The following is a 20,258-nucleotide window of genomic DNA, read 5'->3' as shown; positions in this document are numbered from 1 at the left end:
CAGGATTCTGAACGGTGAGGGTGAGCAGCACCAATAATATAGCCAGGGAAGGGATTGAGGATCTGAAAAGTGACTACAGAGAGTTAGTTTGGAAGCTGAAGAGCAGGATGAGTAGAGTAGTGATCTCAGGTTTGCTACCAGTGCCACAAGATCGTGAAGTGAGGAACGGTCAGCAAGTGCAGCTTAACACGTGGCTGCGAGGCTGGTGCAGGAGGGAGGGACTCAGATATTTAGGCCATTGGGATGCTTTCTGAGGAAGGTGGGATGTGTACATGAAGGACAGCTTGGTTCTGGACTGGATGGGCACAAATGTCCTGGGTGGGAGATTTGTTCGTGTGGTTCGGGAGGGTTTAAACTAGTTTGGCAAGGGTTCGGGAACCAGAGCTACATATCTGAGAGAGGGGGGTAGTTGCAGATGGGGCAGTGACAGGATGTAGTGAATCTATCAGGAAGGTTTTTCATGTGATGAAACAAAGTGTGTCTGCTTTAATGCAATGAGTGTCAGAAATAAGAGTGATGAACTTAGATAATGGATCAGTACTTGGGACTATGATGCTGTGGCCATAACGGAGACGTGGGTCCTACAGGGGCAGGAATGGTTGCTAGATGTTCCAGGGTTTAGAACATTTAAAAAGAACAGGGAGGGTGGAAAAAGAGAAGGGGGTGTAGCATTGCTAATCAGAGAGTGCATCACAGCTACAGAAACAAAGGTTGTTGAGGAAGGGTGGAAGTTAGGAACACTAAGGGTGCAGCCACCTCATTGGGGGTTTTCTACAGACACCCTAATAGAAGTAGGGTGATTGAAGAACTCATAGGCAGGCAGATTTTGGAAAAATGCAGATGTGGTAGGGTTGTTGTTATGGGTGACTTCAACTTTCTCAATATTGACTGGAACCTTCCGGACGGTCTCCTATTCAGTATGTGGACAGGCCAATGAGAGGAGATGCCATTTTGGATTTGGTGCTCGGCAATGAACCAGGACAGGTGTCAGATCTCGTGGTGGGAGAGCACTTTGGTGGCAGTGACCACAATTGCCTCACATTTGTCAGTCAGTCCATGTGATATTTTATAAATTCCTAGTTTGGAAATAGAATGAGTCTGACTCAAGGCTGGGATACAGACAGACTCCAACCTCACACCTTTAATATACTGTCTGAGCTGAGGTGTCCCCTTTTTTTTAATAAAACTTTAAGTTATCTCAGGAATGTGACTTGAAAGAAGTTCTGGGATTTACATATTAATGAATTGAAACCTGGAACTCCATTCTACGTGATTAAAAACTTAACAGCCATCGAGGTTTGATCAATACATCGCATCAGTTATATGACACTTTGATATTTTACTATAAATTCTGTGTCTTATGATCCTGGCCCACTAGCTACCGAAGGAGCAACACTCTGAAACCTTGTACTTCCAAATAACCTGGTGTTGTATGATTTTTAACTTGGAAATAAAACATTATGCACAATATGGGATGTGGACATTGAATGATATATTTGGATAATATAATCATGTGTATTAGATGGAACCCGATTGGATAATATAATCATGTGTAAAATCTGAACTTTGCAAACATGACTGGATAGGAATGGATAAAGTGTTACTTTTTATTGGAAATTATTTTTGTAGGAACAGTCAATTAGAAACATGTTATCTGTAAAACTAATATAAAATCTTTGTTCTTGTGATACAAATTCTTAAGAGGGGAAAGATATAGATAAAGGTGCAACTTTTTCACGCAGAGGGTGGTGCGTGTGTGGAATGGGCTGCCAGAGAAAGTGGTGGAGGCTAGTAAAATTGCAACAGTTAAAAGACATCTGGATGGGTATATGAGTAGCAAGGGTTTAGAGGGATGTGGACCACGCGCTGGCAAATGGGACTAGATTAGGTTAGGACATCTGGTCGGCATGGATGAGTTGGACTGAAGGATCTGTTTCCGTGCTATACATCTCTATGACTTCAAATTTGAGTTGTATATCATCTTTGGATATGAACATCTCCCATGAATAAACATATAAATAAAAAAACCTGAGTCTTATCAGGTTGAGGAGGAAATAAAGGGTTAAACTCATCCTAACAATGGTGCTGTGATTTGGATTGGCCCAGACATCTGTAAATCATATGATAATTTATGAGTATCTATTTTTCTAGCTCACTGTGTTTTCTGCTGGTATTCAATAGAGCAGACCCAATCTTCAGGCCAGGAAGTTTAATTAGTGCATTAGATTTGGGTGGTACCCATGCTCACCACAGCACAGTGGCTGAGTGAGATCTGGAATGTGCTGGTGAACTCTGGTGGGACCCAGAAGTTCAAGCCACAGGTCAGCCTGATGTCAGGTCACCTGTGTAGTTGAATAGAGTGGGACCCAAGATATAAAAGGCCAGAGAGCTACCAAATTAAGGGACTTGGTGTTCAACAAAATTCCAAAGTTGATCAGCAAACCCGGTCGCGTGCATGAGCAAATACCAATAAAACATAACGTGGAGGTGTCAGCGTTGGACTGGGGTGGACAAAGTTAGAAATCACACAACACCAGGTTATCGTCCAATAGGTTTATTTGAAAGTACAAGCTTTCGGAGCACTGCATCTTCATCAGATAGCTAGCGGGGCAGGTACATAGAAGACAGCATTTATAAGTAAAAGAGCAAAATATCATACAACTGATTCAATGTATGAGAGAAATCTGGATGGCTGTTAAGTCTTTAATCACTTAAATGGGGATGCAGGTTTCGATTGACTGATATGTAAATCCCAGAACTGTTTTTTCAAGCAGGAATTTATAAAACGTCACACTGACTGCCTACAGATTGTAGCTTTCTGAACAAAATAGAATGTATCTGCAAATACAAATCTGCAAATGCAAATTCATCCCATAGTCTTAATGTGTGTGCGTGTGTGTGAGAGAGAGAGACAGATAGTGTGTGTGCGTGTGCGCGTGTGCTTGATAGAGTGTGTGTGCGAGTGTGAAGTAGTATATGCCTATGAGAGCGTGTGAACGTAAATGTGTCAGGGGCATTTTGAAACCCCTTGTACATGGGAACCCCAGCTTCTGTCACAACTCTACAAATTTTTTACAGAAACTTAGCACTCACGGATCAGTTGAACAAGGAACATTCCTTGTCACAACAGACATTTCAGCACTCTACACTATCATCTCCCACGATGATAGCATCACTGCAACAGCCTCAGTACTCAATATTAACAACTGTCGATCTCCTGGTACCATGCTATCGCTGATCTGTTTCATCCTCAACCGCATCTTCACCTTTGACAACCAGTTCTTTATCCAGACACACAAAACAGCCATGGGGACCAAATTTGCACAATATTTTCATGCACATGTTTGAACAAGACTCCTTTGCTGCACGGAGCCTCTGACCTACAGGATACACCAGATGAACTGATGACATTTTCTTTCTGTGGACTCTTGGCGAGGAGTCACTGAAACGATTCATAACAAGTTTCATCCCATCAGACTACACCTTAGAATCAGTCTCACTCTTGGACACACACATCTTCAGCAAGGACAGACGCCCCAGTACTTCACTCTATCACAAGCCAACAATTAACTTCACAACACTGCACTTCTCTAGTTTCCACCCGAAACATATTAAAGCAGCCATCCCCTACGGACAAGCCCTACACATACACAGCATCTGTTCAGATGAAGAGAAATGCGTCGAACACCTGAAGGTGCTGAAGATGCCCTCATAAGAACAGGATACGATGCTAAACTCATCAATCGCCAGTTCCGACGTGCCGCAGTGAAAAACTGTAACGACCTCCTGAGGAGACAGACATAGAATTAGACTGATAGGGTCATCCAGGAGCGGAGAAATTATGCCATGTTCTTAGCAGCCTGCAATACATTATCGATGAGGATGAGCATCTCTCCAAGATCTTCCCTACGCCTCCACTTCTCACCTTTAAACAACTGCCAAACCTTAAACAGACTATTGTTTGCGCCAAACTACCCAGCTTTCAGGACAATATCAACACTTTACAACCCTGTTATGGCAAACACTGCAAGACATGTCTGAATGTTGACACGGATACTACCATTACATGTGGGACACCAGCCACCATGTGTGTAGCAGGTACTCATGTCATAGAGTCATAGAGATGTACAACATGGAAACAGACCCTTCGGTCCAACTCGTCCATGCTGATCAGATATCCCAACCCAATCTAGTCCCACCTACCAGCACCTGGCTCATATCCCTCCAAACCCTTCCTATTCATATGCCCATCCAAATGACTTTTAAATGTTGCAATTGTACCAGCCTCCACCATTTCCTCTGGCAACTCATACCATACCACCCTCTGTGTGAAAACGTTACCCCTTAGGTTCTTTCTATATCTTTCTCCTCTCACCCTAAACCTATGCCCTCTAGTTCTGGACTCCCTGACCCCAGGGAAAAGACATTGCCTATTTATCCTATCCATGCCCCTCATAATTTTGGAAATCTCTGTAAGGTCACCCCTTAGCCTCCGACGGTACAGGGAAAACAGCCCCAGCCTGTTCAGCCTTTCCCTATAGCTCAAATCCTCCAACCCTGGCAACATCCTTGTAAATCTTTTCTGAACCCTTTCAAGTTTCACAACATCTTTCCGAAAGGAAGGAGACCAGAACTGCACACAATATTCCAACAGTGGCCTAACCAATATCCTGTACAGCCGCAACTTGACCTCCCAACTCCTGTACTCAATACTCTGACCAATAAACGAAAGCATACCAAACGCCTTCTTCACTATCCTATCTACCTGCAACTCCACTTTTAAGGAACTATGAACCTGCACTCCAAGATCCCTTTGTTCAGCAACACTCCCCAGGACCTTACCATTAAGTGTGTAAGTCCTGCTAAACTTCGCTTTCCCAAAATGCAGCACCTCGCATTTATCTGAATTAAACTCCATCTGCCACTCCTCAGCTCATTGGCCCATCTGGTCAAGATCCTGTTGTAATCTGAGGTAACCCTCTTTGCTGTCCACTACACCTCCAATTTTGGTGTCATCTGCAAACCTACTAACTGTACCTCGTATCCTGTTGTAATCTGAGGTAACCCTCTTCGCTGTCCACTACACCTCCAATTTTGGTGTCATCTGCAAACTTACTAACTGTACCTCTTATGCTCGCATCCAAATCATTTATGTAAATGACAAAAAGTAGAGGGCCCAGCACCGATCCTTGTGGCACTCCACTGGTCACAGACCTCCAGTCTGAAAAACAACCCTCCACCACCACCCTCTGTCTTCTACCTTTGAGCCAGTTCTGTATCCAAATGGCTAGTTCTCCCTGTATTCCATGAGATCTAACCTTGCTAATCAGTCTCCCATGGGGAACCTTGTCGAACACCTTACTGAAGTCCATATAGGTCAAATCTACCACTCTGCCCTCACCAATCCTCTTGTTACTTCCTCAAGAAACTCAATCATGCTTGTAAGACATGATTTCCCACGCATAAAGCCATGTTGACTATCCCTAATCAGTCTTTGCCTTTCCAAATCCATGTACATCCTGTCTCTCATGATTCCCTCCAACAACTTGTCCACCACCGATGTCAGGCTCACTGGTCTATAGTTCCCTGGCTTGTCCTTACCACCCTTCTTAAACAGTGGCACCACGTTAGCCAACCTCCAGTCTTCCGGCACCTCACCTGTGATGATACAAATATTTCAGCAAGAGGCTCAGCAATCACTCCTCTAGCTTCTCACAGAGTTCTAGGGTACACCTGATCAGGTCCTGTGGATTTATCCACCTTTACCCGCTTCAAGACATCCAGCTCTTCCTCGTCTGTAATATGGACATTCTGCAAGATGTCACCATCTATTTCTCTCCAGTGTATATCTTCCATATCCTTTTTCACAGTAAATGCAAAATACTCATTTAGTATCTCCCCTATTTTCTGCAGCTTCAAACAAAAGCTGCCTTAGTGATCTTTGAGGGGCTCTATTCTCTCCCTAGTTACATGTGACTCAGCCAATGTTGTCTATCTCATACGCTATAGGAAAGGATGCCCTGAGGCATGGTATATTGGCAAAACTATGCAGACGTTACAACAACAGATGAATTGATTTTTTAAAGATTAGAATAGATTCCCTACAGTATGGAAACAGGTCATTTCGCCCAACAAGTGCACACCGACCCTCCGAAGAGTAACCCACCCAGACCCAATTTCCCTCTGACTAATGCACCTAACATTTTTGGCAATTTAGCATGGCAAATCCACCTGACCTGCACAACTTTGGATCGTGAGAGGAAACCAAAGCATCCAGAGGAAACCCACGCAGACAAGGGGAGAATGTCCAATCTCCACACAGACGGCTACTCAAGGCTGGAATCAAACCTGTGTCCCTGGCGCTGTGAGGCTGTAGTGCTAACCACTGAGCCACCATGTCGCCATAGCACACAACAATCGCCAGAACAGGGATGTTCCCTCAGCAGTCAAGGACATTTGGCCTCAGATCTTCAGGTGGACATCCTCCAAAGTGGACTTCGGGTTATGCAACAACACAGAGTGACCAAGTAGAGCTGAAAGCCAAGTTAGGTACCAATGAAGATGGCCTCAACCAGGATCTTGGCTTCATGTCACAATATAGGTAATTGGAAATTATTATCTGCAGGAATAGCGATTGGAAAATTGTTATTTGTAAAATTAATGAAAAGATCATTTTGCTCTTGCGATAAAAATTGAAATTGTATGCCACCTTTGGATATGTATGTCTCCTGTTCACGAATCAATCAATGTTTAAATAAAGAAACCCCAGTCTCTTCTGGTCTACGTGAAAATAAAAGGTTAAACTCACCTTTACATAACCATTATCCCTTGACAGTCAGTGGCTTTACTATCATGGAATCAATATCCTGGGGAGTTATCATTGACTAGAAACCGTATTAGACTATTCACATATACTGTGGCTACAACAGCAGATCAGAGACTAGGAAATCTCTGTTGAGTAACTCACCTGCCGTCTCCCCAATGCCTGCCTTCAAGGCACAAATCAGGAATGTGGTGGAATACACTCCATTGGCCTGGACATGTGCACTGCCCACTCAAGAAGTTTTATACCACCCCAAGACAAAGCAGCCCTCTTGGCTGACATCCCATCCAGCATTCACTCCCTTCACCACTGGTGCACAGTTGATGTGTACCATTTACAAAGCTAGCTGTAGTAAGCCACAAAGCCTCCTCCAGGAGCACCTTCCAAATCCGTCGCTATTACCTCGAGAAGGACAAAAGCAGTTGATGCATGGGAACACTAGCACCTGCAGGATCCCCTCCAAGTCACACAGCATTCTGACTTGGAACTATATATTATTTTATTGTTGCTAGGTGATAATCCTGGATCTCTCTTGATCCTTACAGCACTGCAAATATCCCTACTGACCACAAATGCTGCAGTGATTCAAGATGTAGGCTTACCACCACTTACCCCAGAATAGAATAGAATCAGAGAATCCCTACAGCATGGAAACTGACCCTTCAGCCCAACAAGTCCACACAGACCCGTCCGAAGAGAAACCCACCGTGACCCATTCCCCTACCCTATTATCTTACATTTACCCCTGCCAAATGCACCTAACCTAGACATCCCTGAACATTATGGGCAATTTAGCATGGCCAATTCACCTAACCTGCACATCTTTGGATTGTGGGAGGAAACTGGAGCGCCCGGAGAAATCCCACACAAACTCAGGGAGAATATGCAAACTCCACACAAACAGGCGCCTGAGGCTTGATGCGAACCCGGGTCCCAGGTACTGTGTGGCAGCAGTGCTAACCACTGAGCCACCATGATGCCCAGGGCAATTAGAGAGAGGCAATAAATGCTGGCCTAGCCAGTAATATCCATATCCTTTGAGCAAATAAAGAAAACATTGCTGAAATTTCAATGGGTCAATATCTTAACATCAAGATGTCAACATGTACAAAAATGCCTATTACTCTTTTCAATTGCGATGCCTTGGCTGACATTTATTATATACAATCCAGTTCTCTGGCCATGCTATTCCTTTCCGGCAGTGAGAATCCCCATTGTGCCAGAGAACAAACAATTAATCTGATTTACATTCATTTTGTTCTTCACTTCATGATGTTATCTACAAGCAGTAAGATTTCAAATCATCCTTGGCATTTCTATAATAGGCAACACCTTTAATAGGAGTACTGTTTTTCAACAGATATCATATTTAAGAGTGAACTGCACTAATTAATTGTCTGGGAAATATTTTTACCTTCAAGATCCTTTCAAGAAATATTTCAATAATTTCAATACTTTCAATAATTTGAAAATTATGTTTTGTTATTCACACATATGTAGAAAGGAAACGGATTTATCAATATAAACATATATGTGAAAACATATATTGTTGATTTCAGGTGGTATCTCAACAATAGGAGAATTTCTCACTTATGATAGAATTGCATATGGTATATTACTTCTGCAAAGAGCCAAACAATTTTCAGCATTTTCATAAGAAAACACACAGTTCCACTCCCATGTGGAAACCTATTCCTTAAAAGGTTATCTGTCACATATTAGTTTCCTTGTCCTCTCGCGAATATTTAAAAACCACATCTAACCATCTCACGGTTTTCTCAGACATCACACTACCAGGCTTTTCAACAGTTTTTAGTTACGTTTTATTTCTAAGTCCTGTGCTATGGCAAGTAGCATCATGGTCTTTCTGGCTTTAATAAGTTTACAGACTGACCTTGTACAGTCTCATGCAAATTTTAAAGGAGAATTAAGTAAATGTTTAGAGGAATAACTTCTCTTGCCCTCATGCATCTGAATGTTAAAAATAAATATGCAATCTTTCACCTGAGATCAATGAGGTGATTCTGTGATTCGATACAATCAAGAATTGTATCCCAGGAGATTTTAACTACAAGCAAATAAATTATTGACCATGAAAATTCATGAGAAAAACAATATGGTCTGGTCACCCACTATTTCCGAAGGTAACCCAAGGGTACATCTAACATAGGAAGCAGCTCATGGAATTATCCTCCAAAAGCTCACAAATAAAGCACACAATAGGTTAAGTATCTTCCTCAATCAGCCAATCAGTTGAAATTACTTTTTAAAATTGTTTTTGATGTTCATTACAAGCTCAGTTTTATGTCTACTGCTTCCAACACAGTGATTGTATTACACTGAGCAACACTGCTCATAACCTCAATGTTATGTTTGACCTGAGTTGAAACTGCCATCAAGTCTGCCTTTTTCCATCTCAATACTATTGCTTGACTCTGGCATTTGCTGCTGAAATCCTCACCTCGGTGGGTGGCACGGTGACTCAGTGGCCCAGGGTCCTGGGTTCGATTCCCGCCTATCTGTGTGGAGTTTGCACATTCTCCCTGTGTCTGTGTGGGTTTCCACCTGGTGCTCCGGTTTCCTCCCACAATCCAAAGATGTGCAGGTCAGGTGAACTGGCCATGCTAAATTGCCCACAGTGTTAGGCGTGTTAGTCAGGGGTAAATATAGGGGTGTTAGTCAGGGGTAAATATAGGGTAGGGGAATGGGTTTGGGTGGGTTTCTCTTCGGAGGGGCGGTGTGGACTTGTTGGGCCGAAGGGCCTATTTTCACACTTAGAGAATCTAATCTACATTTTTTATGACTAGGCTATTCTGATGTTCTCCCAACCAACCTCCCATCTTACAATTTGTGCTCACTTTAAAAACTGTTGCCTGTTCTTTACTCATACTGAATGTTATTTGCTCATCTTTACCCTCATGCTTGCTGACCATTTAGTATCCCATTCTTCAATAGCCTCAATTTTAAAATCTACTTGTTTTAAATCCTTCTCTGCTCTCATTCTCCCTACTTGCAGATCCTCCAGCCCTAGAATTCTTAAAAACCTCTGTACTCCTCCACTTTTGGTCCTTTTCCCATTAATTTTTCCCTATTAACTGCTCCATCCTTGGTGGTCATGCTTTCGACTGTCTATACCATGAGCTTTAGAATTCCCTCACTAAACCCCTCCACTTCTCTACCTCTCTCTCTTTTAAGATGTTCTTTCAAACCAAACAATATAAAATGTTTTATGACAGGTAGAATAACACTCAGATAAAAAGTTTAGCTTTGATTTCAGAACAAAAATTCAAGTTTTTTTTGTTTAAAAGAGCCCATAGTTCACTTCAGAAAGTAGAATAGATTTTCCTAGTAGGACAATTAAGTCTGTTTAACAGAATCAGTCATCACCACAGAAGTAATCTCTAGTCTGTGGAGCTTCCAAGGCAGGAGAGTTTGTACAGAAATCTTGGAAGTTGTCATAACTGAAATAGATTAGGCCATCAGAATTGTGAAAAGTTTATGCCATTGAACTTAGAAAGGAATTATATAAAATTGTCTTAATATTTGAAGAATCTGGAAAGCATCAGTAAATATTTTAATAGGTGAAATAGGAGTCACATTTATCTATGATTGATACTCTGTAATAGGTAGTGTTTTTAAAAAAAATTCACAGCAGCTGGCTAGATCAGCATTGCCCCTCTCTAATTGTCCATAGGGCAACTGAGAGTCCATTGCTGTGGATCAGTGATCCACATGTTTTTCCAACAATAGTTTCATGGTTATCAGTGGATTCTTAATTCTAGATACACTTGTTTTTAAATTGAATTCCAATTCCACCATCAGCCACCACAGGATTCAAACCCAGAACATTAACTGAGATTCTGCATTAATAATCTCGTGATAATATTATTAAGCCATTGCCTTTCCAGGTATTAGGAAACAGGTTGAAGCTTTGTTGTGATGTTGTTTTGAGCTCTTTCTAATTGTATTCTATATATCGTTGTGTAATAAACTTGTGTTCTATGTTAAAGCCTTGTATGAATGCTTTGCAGGACTCACCACAACATGACCTAACTGCAAAAAATAAACATTTGATATATCAAGCCAGGTTTCAATCTGAAATCTATCTTGTCCAGCATTATCATCAGCTGGGATCATTACAAAGGCACTCTTATCCTTTGCTGAACCGTTTTTCTCTTCATGGAAATTGTTTTTGGCACTGTCTATTCCATAGTTAAAGGTTTGTATTAATGCTATTCTGTTATGTTTGCTAACATTTTTACACAGTTAATTTGAGTTACATCATGCCTTTTTATTTCACTGTACTTTTCTGGTCAAGCACCTTGATCTTTGAGGCTTCATAGACCTCATTTTCATATTTAATCTGTTATTTTCTGATTATTCCAAAGACTTCCATTATATTCAGTTAGTATGCTGCTACAACCTGAACAACTAAAGGGATAATATAGTTGACAGCTTCTGGGGTCACTTAATTCCTCTTCTTTAATTATCTTCTGGACACTCAAGAGTATGCATATATTAAATAAAATCCTGTTCCAAAATGTAACTCCAAGTGAAAAAGAAAGGTTTTTGGCATGGCTCTGAAAGCATACTACCATCTTCTAATACCTACAATGTTTATTTAAAGCAGCTCTTATGAAATAGGGAATAATGCAGTCCCTGCCTGGTTTTGTACAGTTAGGTGGTGTCTACTTCAGACTATTGAACTGGTTTATTAAGATTTCCTACCAATGTAGCATACTTGATAGTTGTTTCAATCCGTATACAGGTGTGTCAGATATCAAGTCGCTCCAGTCCTTTTTTAGTGATCCATAATAGGTATCAACATTAGCAAAATATATATTTATTTTGAAATTGGTTTAAGTATCAGCAAGGCACTTCACAAGATGTGCTACTCCCTTATTTATCAAAGAGTCATAGTCTCAGAGTCCTATAGCATAGAGACAGGTCCTTTGGCCTAAATTGGTCCATCCACACGAATCCCATTTCTCTGCACTTGGCCCATATCCTTTTAAACATTTTCTGTCCACGTATTTGTCCAAATGCATTTTAAATGCTGTTAATTTACCCACCTCAATACTTCCGTTGGCAGGTCATTCCATAACCGTGATGGAAATGTGTTGCTGGAAAAGCGCAGCAGGTCAGGCAGCATCTAGGGAACAGGAGAATCAACGTTTCGGGCATTAGCCCTTCTTCAGGATGTGTTTCCAGCAACACATTTCCATCTCTGATCTCCAGCATCTGCAGACCTCACTTTCTCCTCATTCCATAACCGTACCAGTCTCTGTGTAAAAAAGTTGCCCTTTGGGGGTTCCCTTTTATTCTTTCCCCTCTCACCTGAAACTGATGCCCTCTAGTCCTCCATTCCCCAACCCTGGGAAAAAGACTGAGTGCATTCACCCATTCCATGTCTCTCATGATCTTATACTCTTCTATAAGATCCCCCCTAGATCTCCTACATTCTTAAAAAAAAGTCTTAGCTTTTCCAACCTCCCCCTATAGCTCAGACCATTGAGTCCAGGCAACATCCTTGTAAATTTCTTCTGCACTCTTTCCAGTTTAATAACATCCTTGCTATAGCAAGGTGACCAAAACTGAACACAATACTCCAAGTGCGGACTCATCAACGTCCCGTATAACTGCAAATATAATTTCCCAACTTCTATCCTCAGTGCCCTAACTGATGAAGGCCAGTGTGCCAAAAGCCTTCTTCACTGCCCTTTATACCTGGAACTCCACTTTCCGAGAACCATGCACCTGAACTCCAAGGTCCCTCTGTTCCACTACATTCCTTAAGGCTCTATCATTCATTGTGAAACTCCTATCTTGATTTGGTTTTCCAAAATGCAAGACCTCACATTTATCCATATTAAACTCCATTTCCCATTTCTCAGCCCACTTCCCCAGCTGATCAAGGTACTGCTGCAATTTCTGACAACCTTCCTCACTGTCCACAATACTGTCTATTTTAGTGTCATCCGCAAACTTACTAATCATGCATTGTACATTCTCATCCAAATCATTGATATAGATAACAAACAGCAATGGGCCCACCACTGACCCCTGAGGTACTCCACTAGTCACAGACCTCCAGTTCGACAAGCATCCTTCCACTACTACTCTCTACTTCCTACCACCAATTGTGTATCTAATTTGCCTGCTCTCTCTGGATTCCAACCAATCTAACCTTCCAGAGCAGCCTACCATGTGGAAGCTTATCACAGGTCTTACTGAAATCCATGTGGACTACTGCCCTGCCCTAGTCAAGTTGGCTAGCTTAACATCACTAGTTGGAAAATGATTGAAATGATTCCGCAGATTCTATGAAAGAATCAGCATGGTTTTAGAATAACAGATCATCTTACAAGTCTAATAGAATTCTTAAGGTGTTAGAAAAAGCAGTGAGTCACACTTATTGAATAGAACAAAAGAAAACTATAGCTTCTGTACATGTGAAAATATAAAGACAAATAGCTGGAAATGTTCAGCAAGTCAAGGCAGCAGGCTGGTGGTGCTTGTCCCTCTAATTGAAAAGTTGGTTTGAGTTGAGTGACTTTAGCCAAAGCTGCCTGTTGCAATCTTAACAAGGTAATTGTTAGACTTGTGTCCTTAAGGAAAAGTTGGCTGTGTCTTAAAGTTCGGCCAGCCAATCAAATTGGCTCTTAGCTAAGTTATCCAAAACTTAGTAGGGGTGCCTGTAGGAATTACAGGGGAATTCCAAGGAGATGATAATTTTGAGACTAGATTGAGTTAAGTCTTTGATATTTAGTCGGGGTAGGGAGAAGACGGAGGATCATTGGGAGGAACAGTGAGGTATATAAAAGGCAGGGCCAGGCTTTCAATGCCAGAGGGAGTCCCCAAGTAGGGGGAAGGTGTGGGAAAACATCATATTGGGGCTGGGTTTACACAGCATCCTTGGAAGAATCCTTCCCAACTTTTCACTTGGATTGATGAAAATGCAAGTTGGTCTCCTCAGTTTCAACTTCTTGTGCCCACCATATTATTGCAGATGGGACACAAACAAGTCCTTAACTGGTCACTACTTGGCCATTTAAGAGCCTCAATAGGCCTTAGAGTGGAAAAAAGCTAACTGATATCTTACCTGCTTACTGCACTGTACAGAACAACTTTGGAATAAGCAGGCAACTTGTGAGATAGTCACCTGTCCTACTTAAGTGCCCAAACCCCAGCTTATAAATATGCTGGTGGGGCAACTGTAAAAATCCCCCAATATCTGTGGAAATATAATGGTCGTCAAATCAAACTTTTTAGAATCCTTGCTCTTCTTCTTTATTTTGATTTTAAGCATTTCAGTAGATGTAACTTTGACTGCCAAAATACCTTATCAGGAACATATTTGTTCAAAATGTGTGTAAAACACAATTAAAATTTAAGTTTGCCGATAACACAAAGTAGCTTATCAATACAGCTGGATTTTGGAGAGGGGTTGGGAAGGTATTGGGGTTACCTGCGACCCATTGGAAAAGTTGGCAGCAAGCTAGACAAATTTATAAAAAGGCTGTGCTGCAGTGATAACAGACTACAGGTGCAGAGTAAACAAAGAAAAACCTGTTCATTGCAATGCAAGTGTTGAAATCTAGAGAACTCAGATGTAAGGTAATTGGCAAAACAACTTGAGACGATTTGTTATGATCTAGAATGAACTGTTTGAAAGGGTGATTGAAGAAAATTCAATAGGTAACTTCAAATGTGCTGCATGCAAAATGAGAGGCAGTTTGAGGTGGCTCCGTAGGCAGCAGGGTTGACAGTATCTAAATATTATGAGACCTATTCCAAAATATTCAGATCCACCAGTGGAGTACTGTAAAATTCTAAACATGTCCATGTACAGCTAGGCACTTTTCCCTTATGCACATTTGAATCCGAATCAGAGAATTAAGATGAATGTTTAGAATAGCAGCAAAAGCCTTTATTAAAATTCCTTTCAAAGGGTATGGATGTACTTTGTGGTCTTCTCTTTGTAAGCCTATATAACCAAGCTCACATTACATATGCCACAGACAGCTGGGTTTATTTTAAGCCAGATATCTGGAATATTGTTAACAACAAACTATGGGCATTAATATGTCATCTCAGACTTGCATATTACTATTATTTTACATACAAAGCTGACTGACTGACTCGCAGTTTGTCTGTCTGCTTGCCAATAGACTAACTGCATGAATAAATGTACAGAGAATAAGGTGGAGACAGGTCATGATGTCACCTAGCTATCTTAAAGATGTAGTGCCTTTGTTAGATCTGTGCAAATATAAAGCAGCATTAAAACTTATATTACAATTACTTGTAAAATAAAAATATAATACACACAAATCAAGTGAACTACATTTCAAATTTCAACTTACAGGAGCCATGTCCAACTGCAAAAAGATCATGGTATTTTGGATTCCTGAAAGTTATGAACAAAAATACAAGTTACTTAGTGTTTTCTTGCTTGTTTTTTTTTTACTTATTGATGGGGTTTCAGTATCATTCATTAGGCCAATATTTATTGCCAGCTTTAAATTAACTTGATTCTGATTTTTGCTTGTTTTTTTCATGCTTTCTTTCTCATCCCGCTGCAAAATAGCTTCCATTCTGTGATCTGCTAATGCTGTTCCTGGCGAAACACTTGTATTTCACAGAGCAGTTGTTACAACTGAGATATTGTTTGTCCTATTCCAAGAAGGTTTAATTGGTAACTTAACTGAATAAAAATGTGTGGCGTAGCAAATCAGAACTCAAAATATTTTGTGGCATCATCTGTCCACAGCAAGATTAATAATTATAACGTACATGCAAAATGATCACTAAGCACTACACAATTCAGTTAACAAAGTAGCTAAAACAGTTAAAAGTGCTACACTGAAATGGCATTATTTAAAGTCGTTCATGGAGTAAACATTAAATTAAACAAAAACAACAGCAAGAATGTTACTCTAAACTAAATTCTTCATTTTTGCTGTGTAGTATTTTTGGACAAAATTGATGTAGTAGACAGTGAAGAAGATTATCTAAGATTACAAAGAGATCTGATCAATTAGGTCAATGAGCTGAGGAGTAGCAGATGGAATTTAATTTGGATAAATGTGAGATATTGCGTTTTGGCAGAGAAAAAAGGCAGGACTTATGCAGTTAATGGTTGGGCCTTGGCGAGTGTTGTGGAATAGAGAGACCTAGGGATTCGGTAAATAATTCTTTGAAATTTGCAGCGCAGGTAGACAGGGTGGTTAAGAAGGTGTGTAGCATGCATGCCTTCATTGCTTAGGTGTTAGGACATCATGTTGAGGTGAGCTTGGACAGAATGTTGCTGAGGCTTCTTTTGGAGTACTGTGTGCAGTTCGAGATGTCCAGTTACAGGAAGGATTTTATTAAACTGGAGAGAGTCCAGAAAAGATTTACCAGGATGTTGCCGGGAATGGAGCGATTAAGTTATAAAAACAGGCTGAATAGGCTGGGAATGTTTCCACTGGAGCATTGGAGGTTGAGGGGTGACCTTATAAAGGTTATAATATCATGAGGAGCATAGATATGGTGAATAGCAAAAGTATTGTCCCTAACGTGAGGGAGTACAAAACTAAGGGGCACATTTGTAAGGTGAAAAGAGAAATATTTGAAAAGGACATGAGAAGCAAATTTTTGACACAGAGTGGTTAGTGTGTGCAATAAACTGCCAGAAGAATTGTTGGATGCAGATACAGTCACAACATTTAAAAGACATGTGGATAAGTATATGAATAGGAAAGCTTTGGACCGATATGAGCCAAACGCAGGCAGGTGGGACTAGTTTAGGTTGGGAACATGGTTGGTGTGGACTAGTTGGACCAAAGCTTTCCATGCTGTATGACTTTTTGACTCTCTGACACATTTTTCACAGAGACTGAATGATACCCATTTCACAGTGCTATTCATTCATTTCTAACACTGACATTGCTTCATTGAGAATAGAATTTTCCTGGTACTGCAGTGCTGGGCAAGGAGGTGAGATGGCCAGGAATTTACCTCGTATTTTTAAGGTTGAATTCTATTTACCATTTCTTCATTGATATCCTCCTGCAGTTTATGTCTATATTCACTCTTCCTCCCTTGCCTCCATTAACATCTGGGATACACCTCATTTGCGCATGTAGCTTTAACCACTTTTAATGCTGCTAAACTCACCACTTCCTCTTTCCTTTCCAGGTTAATTTTTTCCTAATATTTCATAACTCTCCAGTCTAATATCTGTACCTGCATTGTCTTTTCTATTGTAAAGACCGACACAATGTATTCATTGAGGATTCAGCTAAGATTGTCTAGGTTCACATATAGATTACCTCCATAGTCCCTGATGGCCTTATTCTTTCCCTAGTTATTCTCCTTTTCTTTTTATATATCATTTGGTCTACCTGCTAATGCTTTCTTTGCTTTCCTAATTTCCTTTTTAAGATCCCCTGCACTTTTTTATACTCTTCTACTGACTCTGAACCTTTAAAATCTACCATACATTTCTCCTTTTTATTGAATCCTAGCTTTTATATCCTTGATATCCAGATTCTCCAGGCTTCATCTCACCCTTTGCCTTATGGAAACATATCTGTACTAAATTCCTGGTATTTTCTCCAAGTAATTGCTCCCAGTCCACTTAAGCCAAATTATAATTACCTAAATAAGACTAATCTTGCTCCAGTTTAGTACTTTTAGTTCTGGCTGATCCTCATTCTTTTCCATAATTATCCTAAATCAAACTGAGTTAAGGTCACTATCTCCAAACTATTCCCTGACAGGTGTTCATTTTTGATCATTATGTCCAGAATTGCCCCTCTCTTGTTGGGCTTTCTAACTACTGGTTAACAAAAAAAGTTCTCCTGGTTGCAATTTAAAAAATTTGCTCTCATCTGACTTTTCACATTATAATTGTCTCAGGTAATATTTGTGTATTTAAAATCCTCTACACTTTCTACCTTAGTATTCTTATATTTCTCTGAAACTTGATGCATACTTGATCCTCTATTGTACCAGACTTACTCACAGCCGATAACACACATCTGACAGTATGTTTGCCTTTTTTTATTTTTTACTTTTACCTATATGGTCACATTTGATGATCCTTCCAAGATGCCATCCCTCCTAACTGCTATAATCACTTCCTCAAAGCAACATTTTGTCTCTACTTTCTCTGGTGCCTTAAACACACTACCAGGAGAGGTCATAAAATCAGATACCATAACATTTAAGAGGCATTTAGACAGACACATGAACAAGCAGAGAATAAAGGGATATAGACCATGTGGAGGCAGACAGGATTAGTTTAGATTGGCATCATGGCCAGCAGAAACGTGATGGGCCAAAGGGCCTGATACAGTGCTGTATTGTTCTATGTTCTATTGTTTAATGCCTGGGAATGTGCAGGGCTTAGCCTCCTACAGAAGGGCATCAAGAAGTGGCCTCAGGGGCAACTAAAAGATGGAGCAATGTGACGAGCTGGAAAGACAATGATGAAGCTGTGTGGATGCGGCCGACTCTGCTCCATGAGCCAATGAGCAGCTGAGCCCCGTACTCAAAATATGTTCTGAACTCTGTTTAACACCTCCTTGAACACACTGCTTTTTGCTCTGACATTGATCTTTCTTCAAGTTACCATTTCCAGTTGACTTCTGTCAAATCATTTCTCAGTTTAGTGAAATTGGCCTTTTCCCATTTTAAAAATACACTCCTGGACTACCTCTCCCCTTTTCTACAACTACACCACATCTATCTGAATTATAATCATAATTTATAACTCCACCACCTGTCTAGACTAATTATTTAAAACTAAGACCAAAAGTGCCCCCTCTTAGAGTCATAGAGCCAGGGACGTCCAGAACACAGCCAAAGACCATTTGGCCCATCAATCCTACGCTGGTTAAAAACATCCACCTAACTATTCTAGTTCCATTTCCAGCACTTGGTTTTCAGCCTTGTATGCCTTAGCATTGCAGGTACTGTATATATCTAAATATTTCTTAAACGTTATGAAGATTTCTGCCTCAACCATCTTTACAAGTAGCAAATTCCAAATTCCCATCATCCTCTGGGTGAAAGAAAATTTCCTCATATCCACTCTGAACTTTCAACCTTAAACTGATTCCTCCACCAAGGAGAAAAGCTTTTTATTGTCTACCCTATCAATACACCTCTTAATTTAACATATCTCAGTCATGTCTTCCTCAGTTTCCTCTACTGAAAGGAAAATATTTCCAGTCTCTTTTCATAACTAAAACTTTCCAGCTTGAGTACGTCCTGGTGAATTTCCTCTGCATTCTTGACAGTGCAATTGTATCCTTTATATAACATGGCTTTGAAGTTTGGTTAGCTCAGTTAGCTGGACAGCTGGTTTACAATGCCGAGTGATGCCAACAGGTTACCATGGCTAGGTGTACTATGAAGTTTCTTCATTTTCAATTTCTCCCTTTGCCTAAGTTATGATGATATTTAGGCTAAATCACTACTAGTCATCTCTCTCTAACAAGCAAATGGCCGGATGGTTTCCGGGATTCAAGAATTGCAATCAATAATCGAGGTGAGGCCTAAACAACTTTCTTATGCAGTTACCACATATCCTCCCTGCTCTTAAACTCTTTGCATTGGCTAAGAAAGGCAAGTGCCTTCACCACATTATCCACATGCCCCGCTAATGTAAGGAACCAGTAGACATGCACACTTAGGTCCTTTGATCCTCAGTACTTCTCAGGGTCCTACATGCGTCAAGTACTTCTTTGCCTTCTCTGTCATGTCTGAGTAAATCACCTCATATTTATCCAAAGAGAATTCAATGCTCTTTAACTAAATTTCCATTTTCCATTCTTCTTGCTGTATTTGTTATGTACTTCCTAAAAGTGTATGCCTGAATATGTTTTACACTGAAATTAATCCAGCTACTATTTGGATAATTGAAAAAAAAAATTCACTCTTTTTTGTTTCAACATTTTCCAGCAATAACCTGGGGCTGTTTTCCCTGTAGCGTCGGAAGCTGAGGGGTGACCTTATAGTGGTTTAGAAATTCATGACGGGCATGGTTAGGATAAATAGACAAAGTCTCTTCCCTGGGGTCAGGGAGTACAGAACTAGAGGACATAGGTTTAGGGTGAGAGGGGAAAAATATAAAAGATACCTAAGGGCAACTTTTGAACACAGAGGGTGGTACGTGTATGGAATGAGCTGCCAGAGGAAGTGGTGGAGGCTAGTAAGATTGCAACATTTAAAAGGCATCTGGATGGGTATATGAATAGGAAGGGTTTGGAGTGATATGGGCCGGGTGCTGGTAGGTGGGACTAGAGTGGGTTGGGATATCTGGTCGGCATGGACGAGTTGGACCGAAGGGTCTGTTTCCGTGCTGTACATCTCTATGGCTCTATGACTCCCTCTCATTATTTTAATGAGGGCTAGGTGAAGTGACAGGATAGGGGTGGGGTTT

General features: G+C 40.7%; 1 protein-coding gene across 3 annotated transcripts in view; it reads right to left on the bottom strand.

The window, feature by feature from the left end:
* The window catches only part of dnai1.2 (dynein, axonemal, intermediate chain 1, paralog 2), a 294,979-nt gene that overhangs the window by 176,731 nt on the left and 97,990 nt on the right, over positions 1-20,258 (bottom strand). For all 3 annotated transcript variants that reach the window (XR_015757982.1, XM_087990134.1, XM_043683992.2), the window contains one exon: positions 15,190-15,233. Coding sequence is in view for 2 of the 3 variants with exons in the window: in XM_087990134.1 (XP_087846260.1) it covers positions 15,190-15,233 (44 nt within the window). In the remaining variant the exon portion in view is untranslated. The remainder of the gene's footprint in view (positions 1-15,189; positions 15,234-20,258) is intronic.

This window comes from Chiloscyllium plagiosum, unplaced genomic scaffold, assembly GCF_037043375.1.
Source record: "Chiloscyllium plagiosum isolate Xiang-an unplaced genomic scaffold, Cpla_swu_hap1 HiC_scaffold_1, whole genome shotgun sequence".
Taxonomy (NCBI): Eukaryota; Metazoa; Chordata; class Chondrichthyes; order Orectolobiformes; family Hemiscylliidae; genus Chiloscyllium; species Chiloscyllium plagiosum.
Note: the sequence above shows the minus strand (reverse complement) of the source record. Positions and strands in the feature narration are given on the sequence as shown.